At 33.4% G+C, this 15,791-nt stretch overlaps 1 protein-coding gene across 1 annotated transcript in view; it reads left to right on the forward strand.

The window, feature by feature from the left end:
- The window catches only part of AGO3 (argonaute RISC catalytic component 3), a 101,385-nt gene that overhangs the window by 44,142 nt on the left and 41,452 nt on the right, over window positions 1-15,791 (forward strand). Inside the window, exons 4-5 of the mRNA XM_090269103.1 lie at window positions 446-654; window positions 1,464-1,600. Coding sequence (XP_090125229.1) covers window positions 446-654; window positions 1,464-1,600 — 346 coding nt within the window. The remainder of the gene's footprint in view (window positions 1-445; window positions 655-1,463; window positions 1,601-15,791) is intronic.

The raw sequence follows: 15,791 nt of genomic DNA on the forward strand, positions 1-15,791 counted from the left end.
TCTTGCATTTGCTTCTTCCCATTCTTTCAGAGTTTGTTTCTGATTTATGCATCCTGTTTCTTTTTGCACAAATAAGCAGATACGTAAAGATTTTTCTATCTTCTTTCTCACATGAAGACATACTATTTGTAATCTTCTGTACTTTGCTTTTTTTAACAACAGTATAGCTTGGAAATCATTCCATAACATTCCCAAGACATTTTCCTCATCATTTTTTATAGCTACCTAAATGTTTGAGCAGTTAGGCAGTTTCCACTATATTTCAGTGACAAAAAATGCTGGTATAAATAACTCGTTTAAATTTCAGTGTATTGATTTAACATTCATTTTGGGTTTTTAAATTATATTTGCCTTGCTTTCTCTTAAATATTTTATAAGTTAAACTTAAAAATAATTGTACTTATCTTTTTCAACTTCTACTAGATGACTCTTTTCCCATCAACAGGTAGATTTAGATGTAACTTTACCTGGGGAAGGTGGAAAAGATCGACCTTTCAAGGTGTCAATCAAGTTTGTCTCTCGGGTGAGTTGGCACCTATTACATGAAGTACTGACAGGACGGACCTTGCCTGAGCCACTGGAATTAGACAAGCCAATCAGCACTAATCCTGTCCATGCCGTTGATGTGGTGCTACGACATCTGCCCTCCATGAAGTGGGTCCTTTGGCTTTTTTTTTTTTTTTTTTTAATCTTTAGATTTTTAAATGTGAAGGTTTTCCTCCCAAGAGCTACTATGAAGGCCTTCTTTGGTTAACCTTCAGATGTTGCATATTTTGATTATTTCAGTTGAAGAATAGCACACATACAAGTTCATTGACAGATATAAGTTACAGAAAATTCTGACTTTTGACAGTAAATACACCTTATTAGTTTAGGTGTTTGATGGATATTGTTTAAAGAAATGTCTGACTCTTTCTCCTAGGAGCTATAAATCTTGAGTAACTGATATATTTTCAGATATATTCCTATAGTTAAATCACCTTGTTTTAAATGTAATTTCATTATTAATACAATAATGTCAAATTGTGTTGAAATTGCTGTTGTTTTAATCACACTAGCACCTCACATGTGTCTGTGCTTATGTATACAGGATCAGATACATTGTGTCTTTTTAAAGAAAAATATATGTCTTACAAACACATTTATAGAAATAGCTTTTTGATCAATAATTATTTACTATAACATTTTCTAAGATTGAAACTTAACTTTTTAAATCTGTTTTTAAGAAAGTATTTTAAATAAAATTCATTCTTATTCAAACTAACATTAGTTCCAACAATAGAGAATTTCAGTGAAGGATGCTGCTTTTGCTTTTATAAATTGGAAAATGTTTAGTTTCATATATTCATATTGATAAGCATCATTATGATAAAATAAGTTATGTGCTCTTAAGTCACCTGTTCTGCAGAGTTAAATACTTATATAGGAAGGAAGGATTAAACTTGCTGTTTTGATTTTTGTAGATATACACCTGTGGGGCGTTCCTTTTTCTCGGCTCCAGAAGGCTATGACCACCCTCTGGGAGGGGGCAGGGAAGTATGGTTTGGATTCCATCAATCTGTTCGGCCTGCCATGTGGAAAATGATGCTTAATATTGATGGTAAGGGAATAAAGCCATATTCTATATTAGGTTGTTGATTTCCGTATGGCCTGTTTTTGTGTGATATGTATATGTGAATTTTATGTATAATTATATGTACTGGTGTCTTGAAGTAATATTTGGATATATATTAAGGTAAACTGGAAAATCTTTATAATACATTTCATTTAGAAAATTTTTACATAGAACGTGGCCTGGTTTGCTACTAAAGCAATTGTAAAAGCTTTGACATGATTATTGGAGCCATCTTCTATTATAACTCACTTTTACCCTTTTAACCTTGTTAGTATTTCATTATGAAATACATGTTTTATAGGAAGAAAAGTGTTTTGGTCATGGTGACCCCTAGCATTAAGTAGAGAGAATAGTATGATAAATTGCACCTACATAGCCATTATCCAATTGTCAGTATTTTTTTCTATCTTTACTTAAATTGTCTCCATTTTTTCCTGTACTGTAGTATTTTTAAGGCAAATCCCAGAATGTTATCTTGTCCCTACTAATTCAGTATGTACCTCTACAAATATGGATGTTTTCTTACACAGTCACAATGCCATTATCATATATAAGAAAATTGAAAATAATCATTTATTTGTAGCCTCTACTACCCTGTCTATAATCAGATTTCCCTGATTATTTCAACTATCTTTTTATAGTTAGTTGGTTCTAATCAAGATCTAGACAAGATTCACACATGTAGTAATCTCATTTCCCATTTCCTTCCCTTTTTTTTTATTTTGTTTGGTTTTTCCTTTTTTTTTTTTTTTTTTTAATGCCATTGGCTTGTTGTGAGTTGTCCTAAAGAATATCCACAAACCTGGGTTACTTTTTTCTTTTCTGGTGGTGTCATTACTTTATTCCTCTATTCCCTGTATTTCCTGAAAATGAAATGAAAGTTGGCCCTGGAGGCTCGATTGAATTCTAGTTTAAAGTACTTTATATGTATTTCATGTTGTATCATATTAGGCACACAGTATTTAGTAGTGGTCCCATTTTTTAAGATTGATTAGTAGGTTCAGAGATCAATAGGCCTAATCTCTCCATTAAAATTTCCCAATCAGGCTTTCAATTTCTAATATTTCATTCATTGATCATTGTTACCTGAGCCATTTATTTCACTAGGGATTATCAACTGATATTTTTTCTAATTCCATTATCCCTTTTGCATTAGATGGAATTCTTCTGTGGAAAATCACAATGTCCTATTGATAATTCATTAGTCTTTGATAGCTTTCTTGCTTTCTGGCACAGCAGGATATTCTAGGCCCATCTTTTCTTACCCTGTACCTGGAATCAGCCATTACTCCAAGGATCCCTGGATCATTCTAGATCAGTACATAGTTTCCTCATTATTTTCAGCTGCATCTGCCATTGTGGAGATATGTCTTTGAGGGGATATATTTCAAAAGTCCCCTTTAGATGTGCGAGGGCTGTTTTTAATTGTATCCCATTTCAGAACATCATTTCATATATATATATATATAGATGTTTCTTTAAGGTAGATTCCAGGGATGACATTGATGGGTCAAGGGCAAATGGATTTGTAATTTTGACTTTTATTGCCAGGTTGCCCTCCACCAAGACTGTAAATATTTATTTTGCATCAATGATTGAGACTACCTATTTTCCTTATGCCTTTGCCTCTATAGGTGTCAACCTATATTTTTGTCAGTTGTATTTGCAAGAAATAGTTTGAATATGTACTTTTGTTTTACATTTGACCATCTTTTCAAATATGTAAGGGCCACCTTTCTTTTCTGTTAATTGTTTATATCCTTTGCCCTTTTTTTTTTTTTCTGTTGGATGTTTGGTCTTCTCATTTACTGAGAGAGCTTTCTAAATTGAGATTAGCCCTTTTTCTGTGATGTGAATTACATATAATATCCCTTGTTATTTGTCTTTTTTGAAAGCCTTTGGAATGGTTTTTTTGTTTTTGCTTTTTGCCATGTAGAAATTTATCCTTGTGTGTATGTGTGTGTGTGAACACACACAAACACTTAGAAGTATTGATCATTAATTTCTTTTATGATTTTTAATATCTAATAGAACTAGTTTCATTTTTTGTTTCAGGTTTTTCTTGGCCATTCTTATTTATTTTACCATATAAGCTTTAGAAACACCTTGTTTAGATCTGGTGGGTATAGGCGAATAAGCTGTTATTTTTATTGAGATCTGATATTAATAAATTAAATTAGGACAAACTGGCATCTTAAAATATTGAATCTTTCTGTCAAAGAAAATACTACACCATTTCATGTATTCAAGATTACTTTTGTTTCCTTAGGAGTGTTTTAAAGTTTTCTTCACATAAAATTTGTATACTTCTGGATATTTTCTCCCTTATTTTTGCTATTAAATGTATTTATAGATTCTGACTGATTATTGTGTATATATACGTGAAGGCTTTTGATTTCTATATACTAACATTTTTCTCTGCCCTGTTGAATTCCATTATTGTTTGTGGTAGTCTTTTAAGTTATTTTCTTGGAGAGTCTGGATTATAATCATTTCATCTACAGATAGTGATAGATTTACCTCTTCCTTTGGATTTTTATACCTCTTAACAGGTTATATTGACTAATTAGAACAATGTTAAATATTAGTAATTAGTAGGCATCCTCTTTTTATTTCTAACTTTAGAAAGAATGCTTCCAGTATTTCTGCATTAAGTATAATGCATATACATATGTATGCATAAGAGCATCTGTTGCTTCCTATTAAGTACTTCTAATCAGGAATGGATGTTGAATTTTCTTCAAAAATTAACATTTATGGAGCTAATAATATGATATTTCTCTTTTTAAACAAACATTGAACTAATGTTTCTGAAGTTTTTTAATGTGTTGCTGGATTCTATTTGTTAGTAATATATTCTTTTAATTAAAATGCAAAAGTAACATGGATCTGATCTGCAGTCTCCTCTTTTTGTGCAGTCTTTTTCAAGTTTTGGTATTAATGTTATATTTTATAAAGAATTTAAAAGTTTACTATTTGTTAAAATGTACAACAGTCTTTAAATAGTATTGAAATTATCAGCTCTTTTAAGATTGGGTATAATTGCCCTGTAAACTATTGTGGCCTATATGTTTTGCTTGGTAGGTAGGTATCTCTTTTAAAACCTCATCCATTTATTTTGTTTAGGCTCTCCGGGTTCAGTTTTGGTAGGTTATATCTTATCAGAAATTTATTTTATCTATATTTATTTATATAGAGTCTTATAAAGTCTTTTTAAATGTTGTCTTTTTCTGTGGTTTACCCTCATTTCTTTCTTTGTATGTTTTGCTTTGTCCTTTTATTTTTGTCCCTGATTAGGAGAGGTAGTAGTTGAATCAACAGACTTACCCCCTCTCCCCAGCAAAAGAGCTCTTGAAATTGTTTTTTCAGTTCTCTGGCTTTCTGTTTTTAATTTATTAATTTCTGCTTTTAGCTTTCTGGTTTTTTTCTTCTACTTTTCTTTAGTTAATTGAGTTGTTTTTCTGACTTTTGGAGCTACATTAGTAACTCATTTACTTTCATTTTTTCTTATTGATAAAAGTATTTAAAACAATGAATTTTCATTTCCTCTGAGATCACTCTTTTAGCTATATTCCAAAGCTTCTAATATGTAGTATTTTTATTATATTTTCTAGAAACAGCACAAATTTTATTTGTATTTCCCCTGTTACCCAGTGTTGTTTGAGAGATTTTTAAATTTTCAGATTGGAGAGCTCTTTTTTTCTGATTTCGTTATAAATTTCTCATTCTATTGTGTTATTTAAGCAGAGAATGTGTTTTGTATTTCTACATTTAGAATTTGTTGAGATATTTTTGTAGCCTAATATTTGGTCAGTTTTTACAAAAGTTTGATCATCCTTAAAAATATGGTAAATTCAGTTATTTGGTAGTTAAATGAATGTGCATCAGCACTACCATTTTGATTATGTTGTTTAGATCATTTCTTTATTTATTTTTGTTTACTTATTTTCTCAGACTGGTAGAAACAAATTTAAATTTCCTATTATTCTGTTTCTGTGTATTTCTCCTTTTATCTCCTATCATTTCTCCTTTTTTAATGTTGCTGCCATATTATTGGGAACACACACATACCTGTTTTCTTCCTTGTGAATTGTATCTTTTACAATGGTAAAAGTGGCTATTTTTTATACTTTTGGGCCGAAGTCTGTTTACATTATCCAAATAAAGGATTACAATCCATCTTTTTGTGAACCTTATCCTATCCATTAATTTTTCATTTCCTTTAAATTTTCTTATGTTTCCTGAATCCTAAATACAGTATAGAATGGTTTTACTTCGTGGGTTAGTCCAAAGCTTTCTGTTAATGGATCAGTTAAGCCAGATGGATAGGAATAATATATATGTTTCATCTTACTTGTGTCAAATTATTTTTAAACTGAGTGGACTGTTTTGTGCTTTTTAATTGATAGTTTTGATATGAGGAAGGGTCCCCCCCCCCCATTAGTGGTAACCTTTATAATTACAACTTCGAATAATAGTCAACTTTCTTTTTTAAAGCAGTGTGTTTTGTTTTCCTTAACAATTTACCATTATATTAGGTTTAATATCTTCCTTTCTTTCCTTCCTCTCCTTTACTAATTATTTCAGCCATTATAACATTATTTTATTCTTTATAATTTTGCTTAAATTTTTACCACTTGACTTTCAACTCTGACTATTACTATAAGGGGCAATCAGTGAGTTGATTCTACTTTTACGTTCTCTACACCTGTCATTTCGTTTATTTGTATGTATTATGATTCCTGCATTGTTAGAGTATGTAACAGTTACATTCCCTTCTGTCACCTGTATCTTCATTTATTTTCATCTTAAATTTACAATTAAATATTGATGTTACCAGTCTTCTAACATTTTTCCTGTTATCTCTTGGTTGCAGTATGTCCTCATTATTTCTTCAAGAAAGGCTAATATGAATAAGAGCTGAGTTTTTTCTTATTGAAATCATTTGTCTCCAGCCTTATTCATGAAGGACTGCTTGGCTAGATACAAAATTATTGACTCATACTTTCTTGAGTACCTTATAGGTATTTTTCCACTATCATCTGACAGTGAATGTTCAGTAGATATGTATGATGTCAGCTTGATCTTTTTAAAAGTATTTTTCATAATTATTTTACTAGACTGTTTCTCAGTGTTGACTGTTTTGGGTCAGTTTTATTTAAAACATTGGATTTCCTTTGAAAATGTAAGTTCAACTCTATCTTTTTTTTAATCTATCATGTTCTTTTAAAAATTTTCTATCCTATTTGCTCCTTACTGTGCCTTTTATGGCATGATTTTTACCACGTGTTCATTGTATTGAGTAGTTTAGTCTTCGTTTTTTGAATTTAAAAAAAATCTTTTTCTTCCATTTCTTTAATCAGTTACGCAATGCTTATTTCACCTTCTCCTGTTGACTGGCTGTGTCTTCCCTGAGTTTTTAAATTTCTTCTCTGAGGTCTTTCATCATAACTGTATTAAGAATCTTTGAATTTATATTCAAAAGTGGTGTTACAATTTTCACCTAATTTGTGATTATATTTTCTGTTGAGTTTTCTTGTCAGAGATGTTGTGCTGTGGTTTTACACTCTTATGGTATCTTTGCATGGATATTTATCACTGTTTTTATTTGTATTTAAATCATACTAGTTTTCCCAAAACTTTTTTTGTTATCCATATTTAAATCATAGTAGTTTTTCCAAACCACCATTAGAAGAGACTGGACTGGGAGGGAGAGGTGGGACAGGACATAAGGAGCAAGATAGTTTTCCAGGTTTCCCTGCTTAAGACCTCTGTCTCATTGTTCTGATGGGTTCTTTCTTCAAAATATAACCACATCTTCTTTGCCTTTCAGTAATTTACATGTTTAGGAGGCATGAAGTACTAGCCAAAAGTTCCACCACATCCTTACTAGCTTCTGCTAATTCAGCTCCTGCCTTTTAAAGTACCTGCTCAAATATTAACAATTAGAGAATTTGTGAAAGTTTTGCAGGAGTTCTTTGTACTGTTCTTTTAACTTTTCTGTAAGTTTTAAATTACAAAGAAAAGTGCATGCCTTGCTTTTTGAAGTGTAGTCCTGAGATCTGTCACTTCTGAATCACCTCCCCTCACTCTCATGACACTTTCTACACCTCCTTTCTCTACTTCCTTCTGAGATTTCCCCATTCAATCTCAGTTCTAAACGTTGGAGTTCCAACTTAGAATAGGACCCTCTCTGGGAGTTAAATTTACTCTTCCCCTGCTAGGCTCCTTTCATACTTTGTGTCTCTTTCCCTTTCATAAGTACTCAGTACTATGTTTACTTATAATTTGGCATTTTCAGGTTTTTATTGCCATGTAGGTTCATTGAAGATAAAAGGATTTCTTCTTTTTTTCTTTTTTATTAACATTCTTTTTATAGCTATGTATTGAGAAAGTGGGAAAGTGAAATAAATTGCTGCTATTTTCCCACTGTAACTTAAAGTCCAGCTTTGGATATTATTAATAAATAATCTCAAAATAACCCATTGGTCAAAGAAAACACAATGAAAATTTTTAGTATTTTGAACTGAAGGGTAATGAAAATATACATATTGGTATGATTAGCTAAAGCAACGCTTAGAGAAAATTTAAAACCTTAAGTGCTATTAGAGAAGAAGAAAAGCACCAGTGACCCATTCATCTTAACAAGTTAGAAAAATAACAGAAAATTAAATGCAAAGAAAAATATAAGGAAATAAGGGTTAAAAACAAATTAATGAAATAGTAAACAAATTTGCCTCTAATCCGTAGGTAGGAAGACTTCAAAGGTATTTAAGAAGGATAGTGACATGATCATATTTGTTTTCCAGAAAGAGACCTCTGGCAGCAGTGTGGAGAATAGATAGAGGAGAAAAAACTAATCTGAGAAGCCAGTTAGGAGGCTTTTTCAATCACTAGTTCAGGTAAGAGATGGTGATGGTCTAATGTGGGATGGAGAGGAAGGAATATATTAACAAGGATTAAGTTTTTTTTAAAAAGATGTTTAAGAAGCATGTCCAGGAAAAAACGTTGGGTATAGTTACTAGCATATGGAACTGATTGGAATGAATATACCAGAGGGTTTATTAGGTTTTTAAAGGAATTGTTACTGGAAATAAAACTCATATCTGGTTTATTAGTTAGATTCAACCAGAGAAGCATAACCAGTAGGAGATGTTTATAGAGAGAAAGACTTAGCTGACACAGTTCTAGTGGCTGGCTGGGCAAGTCTGAAATCCTTAGGGGAGGCTGTCAGGAAGGGTAGGCTCAAACTCAGGGGCATGGGCTGAAGCTGCTGTCTGCAGGTAGAATTTCTCTCTCTCTCTCTCTCTGTCTGTCTGTCTCTCTCTCTCTCTCTCTCTTATATTACATCTATAATATATCTCCACAGCAACACCCAGATTAGTGTTTAAATAACTGGCAACTAGTAGTCTAGCCAAATTGACACATTAAAAAAAAGAAAAAAAAACCTTCCCTGCAAAATTCTGTAATTCAATCTTTGAAACAGCCTTCATGTTCACAAATCTCAGGCTCAGTACCTGTGCTATGTTATGAACTAGCTTTACAGAAGGGCATACTCAACAGCATACGTTCAGAACAGCTGACTCTTTTATACCAGGTATGAATGGTTATCGTGTCAATTGAATATGGGAAGTAGATCTGCTGTTACTGGTTAGTTGGCAGTGTACTAAAATAGACCAAATATTAATACATCTAAAGCTTGAGGATCCTTTGAAACATCTGGGTAGAGACATTTAGTAGTAGTTGGAAATGCAGTTATGGAAATCTGTAGTGGTAGGAGCTAAAAATAAAATTTTGGGACTCTTCAGTATATAAATCTAGAGTTGAACTGTAGAAATGGAAAAACTTCTTTAGAATAGTGTTTAGATTGAAAGCATGAATGAGAACAATAACGCCACAGGGAATACTAGCATTTAAGGAAGGAAGAAGGACCAGTGAGCAACTGATGATTATTACAGGCAGTATGAGAGCCAAAAAAGTGGTGTCAAGGGCGGAAACATTCAAAGAGTAGATGACATCACAGTTAAGCAGTGGGAGCTTTTCCAGCAAAATCAAGAGTAAGACAAGGATGTCATTACTATGATATTTAGTCACTATTGTGTTTGCTAACTTCTGTTCTTCTTACAGGTTTCAGTCTACATGTTACTTCCTTGAGAAGCAGTATTTGACACCCTTCACCCCCAAGTCTGAGTTAGGTATTTCTCTTATGTATTCCCATAGCACAGTGTACTTGCCCTATAATAGCATGTGCCACCTTGAATGACAAGTTTTATTGTTCTGTGTCTCCTTTTAGAATGAAAGCTTAATGAAGCTAATCTTATTCACCAGTGTATATACCCTCCATCCCTAGCACAACTCTTGGTCATATTAAGTAAAGAATAAATAAAGCCAAGAACATGGAGGAGGAGGAGCATCCAAATGAGCCTGGAAAATTAGAAAAATGTTTGTAGATATAAGTGGTGTCTTAGCTGAGCTCTAGCAAATATGATGAGATCAAGAGTGTGCATTGAAAAGGAGGTACACAGAAATAAACGATTTCTGAGAGGTCTCTAAAATGCAAAACTTTATTAAAAGACATAAGAGAAATACTAAATGAATGAAATACATTAGGCCTATTGAGACGACTCAATTTGATAAGATGTTAGTTCTCCCAAAATTAATTTGTAAATGCAGTTTTAAGTAAAATCCCAATAGGGATTTATTGATAAGTCAGTCTGAAGATTTATATGAAAAAAATTAATGACCAAGAAAAACCAGTATAATTTTTCACTTTTGTAACCAGTTTAATGTAAGGTAAACTGATCAATGTGCTAACCACTGTATCTCTATTTATCTGTCCTTGATCATATTTAAAGCATTTGTGAGAGTCTATTATATTATATTTGTGAAAAATATGATCAGGATTGTATTAAAAGCCTATATAATTTTTAAAAAGAATAAAGAGGGAGAAATTGCCCTCCTTATTTTAAAACTATAGTAATTATAACGTACTCCTTTTAAATGAAAGGGACAGACAGGTGAATAAAGCAGAATGCAGAGCCTAAAAAATAAACCACGTGTGTAATGTTAAGGTGGCATTTCAGATCGCTAACGAAGTGTAGAATATTTAATTAATGGTGTTTATATAGCTGTTAACTGTAAAAAAAATAATTAGACTCATATCACTTCATACTCCAAATTTATTTCTAGGTGGATTACAAATCCTAAATTTGAAAAGCAGAACTTTGAAATTCTTTTAGGAAAAATAAAAGTCTATCTCTAACATTGAACAAAATACAAAATTATAAATTATAAAAGAAAATACTGATAAACTTGGCTACGTTAAAATTGAAAACTTGTGTATCATAAATGATACAATAAAGTTAAAAGGCTAGGAGAATATTTTCATAAGGACAGATCAATAGATAAGCACTTTCCAAAAGACAAAACTCAAATGCTCAATAAACACATGAAAATTAAATTATCAGACTCACTAGTAATCAGGAAAATGCAAATGAAATCAATATGTTACCATTTCATATTCATCAGATTTGTAAAAATTAAAGTCTTGTCAAATGTTGGTGAGGATAATATAAAAGGAACTCTCATGTACTGTTGGTACGTGTATGATTTGATATTACTTTGGAGAATAGTTTTCAATATCCAGAAAAGATGAAGTAAAGATGAAATTACAGCCCTGACCAGTGTGGCTCAGTTGGTTTAGCATCATCCCACAAAGTGGAAAGGTCACCCGTTCAATTTCCTGGTCAAGGGACGTAGGTGCTTGGGTTGTAGTTTCAGTCCCCGGTCAGGCATATACAAGAGGCAGTCGAACAATGTTTCTCTCCTCCTTTTCCTTCCCTTCTTCTCTCTCTAAAAATAAATAAAATCTTTAAAAAAAATTATGTGTCTTAAAATCCATAATATATCATAGAGGTATCTGGCATATGTGCCTGAGGCATTATTTGTAAGAGCAGAAAATTGGAAAGATCCTCATTCCTATTAATAGCAAGCAGAATGAGAAAGCACTCTGAATAAGTACATAAATTGTTATATAATATTATATAATAATATATACTGTAACAGTTGAATTGAATGAGCCTGATTTATATGTATCAATATTGAAAACAAAGTTGGGGCAGAGCATATAGCAAAAGAATGTCATTTATGTAAATTATAAAACAGAACAGAAGTATATACTGGGTACATATAAATGCAGTAAAGTGGTCAAAATCTAAATGTGACAAATACATACCATTTTCAAGATAGTAGTTCCCTTTAGGTAGAAAAAAGGGAGAATGGAATGGATTGGTTGGGGTAGAGAGAAGAAATAGACCTGAAGACTACATATTTCAAGAAAATTTGAGAGTATGTTTATTTGTGTAAACAACAAGTATAGATAACTTACTGTGCCATTGTGAAACAAATCAGAAGATTGATAGTATTTTTAAAGATTTATATATACCTTAATGAAATGAAAATAAAGCCTAACATTTTAAGTGGATTAATTTCTTAATTATAATATGTAATGCTGCTATGAAAAATTAGTGGGAGTACTGCACTGACTACCTTACTTGCTTACATACACTTTTTTGTTTTTGTGGGAGACTGATGTTGCAACCCTTGCACTTGGTATATTGCACTGATTTTAAAATAGCCCTTATTGAACTTGAAATCTACTGGAGAAGACTGGTATTCAGTAATAAAATGAGTGCAACAAAGAAGTACTGAGTGCAATGGGAGCATATAACAGGCATCCAGTCTAGTCTCAGGAACATTTCTCTAAGTGACAGATGGGAGCTCGGTGAAACTGGTGGTGGAGATAAGCATGGAAGAGCACTCTACGAAAGGGAGCAATTTAATTCTTATTGTGTAACTTAATCATGTCTTCAAAATGATTGTTTTTATGGTACTTAATATCTTAACTCTCAACTACCTATTAAAATTAAACTTAATTTTACCAACTTAAGACTCAAAATTTTTTCACATTTCTTCATCTCTGAAATTGGGAGATGTCTTATAGTTGTTGGTTTGTCACAGTTTAATTGGCATGTTTCTTTTTTGGGTTACCTAAAGTATTGATATATCCTGCCTTCAGTGGCATCATAGATTCAATGAAATGTAGTTTATTTTTAGTTTAGCCTGCTTTTAGGCCAAATTCATTTTCAGCTTTCATTTTACTATTGTAATTAATGCATTTTAAGAGCATCACAGTGAATCTAGTGTTTATTAGTTGTATCTCCCGTAAGATATTTTTATTTACCTGTTATCATACTAGATAAAATGCTGAGGGGTTTCTACACGAATTATCTCATGTAAACTCCACCACAGTTCTGTGAGTTAGGTGATACCCCCAACCTAAGATGACATAGAATTTGTATGCGATTTAACCTGTTAAATCTGTGGATAAACATTTATATTTAAGGCTCAAGGTCATATAGTTTATAAGATAGAGGTCAGCTGTTGACTCCAAAGCTTAGGTCTAAATAGTCTCAGCTCTTTACTGTATCCCTTAAGAAGCAAGATTTCTGGCAGACAAGTCTAAATTGAGGAACGTTATTTTATTTTTGTTTACTTTTTTGTGCTTTTCAGTAAAAAGTATCTTTCTATTAACATATTCACTGTGTATTTTGCTTCTAGTAGAAAGTAGTCAAAATATAAATGGTTGTAAATTTTAGTAACATAATTCTGACTGAGTCAAAATTTCTTTATAAGGAAAAGAGATTTTTAATAAGTAATTATTAATCACAGTATTAGTGTTGCTTGCTTCATATGTTTGTCTTGAGTTCAGGTATAAGATCTCTGAAGATTAAGAAATCATTTGATTTTTATAATATTCATATTAGTCTTCTCAGAAGTAGATCAAAGCAGAACATTTCTTTAGAGTGAAATTAGAGTCTGATTTCAGGCAGGCGTGGCAGAAACTTATCAACATGAGATCAAGGAGAGCCAAGTTCAGATATCTGTGTCAGGCTTACACAGCTATGCTCACATTAGAAAACCAGTATAATGGCTGCAGGAATCTCCATGACAATTTTCATCAAATGTGTTTCTTGATTCACCCTGTTCAGTCTGGTTGAACATACACTTCATATTTGATGCCCAGCTGTCTTCTTAGGATCCCACTTTCCTATCTCCCTGGGAATTTTGTCTTGCTCCTAAATTGATCTCCTGTTTCCTGCATCCCTTTTCTCCCCATCTCCCTTTTTTTTAATGTTCAGAAGTTTCATGAGAAAAGGGTACACAGTAGGCAAGTTTCTTTTTGACAGTTCACACATTGGAAAAATGTATCAACAGACCTAGATGATACTTTAGCTGAGTATTTATGTTGGAAATAATTTTCCTTCATAAATTTGAAAGCAGTGCTCCATTTTTAAATGGCTTTAGTGAGGTTCGATTTACATATCATAAAGTTCACCCATTTTAAATGAATATACATTGTCTTATTGTTTCCCTTGTTTTGCTTTACTTCATAGAAAATGTTCACTTTTTTTCCTGCTGTTATGTTTTTAATTTCTAATAGTTTTTTTTATTTTCCGAATGTTTTATTATAGCATACTATACTTGTTTCATAAATGTTGTGTCCTCACTTAGCTCTGAGAATAATTTATTTTGGTGTTTCTTTTTCCTGGTCATGCTTATTTTTCCTCCAGATTTTTTTTTTGTTTAAATCTGTCTTCCATTTTGGAGATTTTCCTCAAATATGTAGTATCCCTGACTATTTTCTCGTGATTCAGTGGGAGTATAAATACGGACTAGAAACTTAGAATGTATTGGTGGAACCTGTTGACTTTGGGCTTCTTCATTGAGTGATTTCAAGTGGGCGGATGCTGGGGAACCTACAATGTTAGAACCCCTAGGTCTCTCCTTTTGGCTAATCAAGTTACCCAAACACAGGACTTCCAAACTCCTGCCTGAGGGTAACTGTCTGATTGCCTGCCTTCTGGAAGCCAAGTTGGAGATTCTGGCTTGGGGAATATCTGTATTTAATATTTATAGTTATTTAATCCATTGTTTTTGGTACAATCCTTTGCCTTCAGTTGTACCTGATATCCTCTCTCCAAACAGCCTTTTACTTTTTCCAGAGAATAAACCTCCAGACTTACTCAGGGATGAAGAACAGGAAGTTTTCAGTGCTGTGTAGCTAGGCAAAGGATCCAGGACTTTACCTGCTTCTCAGACAGCTTTTCCCTGTGTTTTTCTGCACACCCCATCCTTCTATCATTAGTTTCAGAAGTACCTAGTACTACCACGTCTCGTGCCTTTTGAGGATTCTAGAGTATAAATGCAGTTGTTTCTTACTTCCAACATAGCTGGCTTGGGGTTTTTCTTCCTCTCTTTTTCTTTTTCTTTCTCCTTTTTTGGGGGGGAGATCTGCTATGCCAGTTCCAACTTGTTCACTTGCTTTTCGTGTTCTAAAATGTTGATGCACTTCCTATTTTCTGTTCTTCCCTCCTCCTAAGTTTATGTCTTTTGTTTTTTTAATTCCTCACTGGAGTTTGGGGAAGGAATGAAATGTGCTCCTTCTGGTTAATCTTTTCATCTTACCCCAGGGTCTGTTCTTAAAAGGCAGAGGTTTTGTCTGGTTCCTCTCTAAATTCCAGCCCATGAAGGAGTCCCTGTCTCCGTGGTCGGCAGCCGTCCATCTCGAGAGACGATGGTGTAGCTTCTTAAGAGTCTATCTGCACCGCCGAGAATGGCTGTGCAGTCCGACTCGGGAGTGACACGGTATCTGTCTCCTCCCGTGTTGAGTCGACATCTTGCGATGACGCTGGAGTGTCCTCTCCAGTGAAGCTGAAGCTACAGAGCCCGGGCAGGGTGATATGGAGGGTCTGCTGTTGCCCATGCAGCAGACCCCCCCTCTCTTCGCAGCTGAAGGGTCCAAGGGAAAGACGGAGTCAATACAGCTTGGCTTCAGGTGCGCCGCAGGAGTTGCCGGTGTTGACTACAACGTCAAACCGCCTTAGGGACTCCGGCTCCGGATTTTCTGTCGGGGTTTACTCCCCTAGCCTTTGCCCTGAAGAGGTATGCCGCAAGGCAGCGGAGGTTTTTTGGAGTCAGTTTTCCTTCTCTGATGTGCCCTGACTGGAAGATCGAACCAGCGACACTTAGCTCGCAGGCCGACGCTCAATCCACTGAGCCAAACCAGCCAGGGGGAAAAAAAAGATTGGCATATTTTAAAATTAAACATTCTCTT

This window comes from Furipterus horrens, unplaced genomic scaffold (assembly GCF_987537825.1).
Source record: "Furipterus horrens unplaced genomic scaffold, mFurHor1.1.pri manual_scaffold_3, whole genome shotgun sequence".
Classification (NCBI taxonomy): Eukaryota; Metazoa; Chordata; class Mammalia; order Chiroptera; family Furipteridae; genus Furipterus; species Furipterus horrens.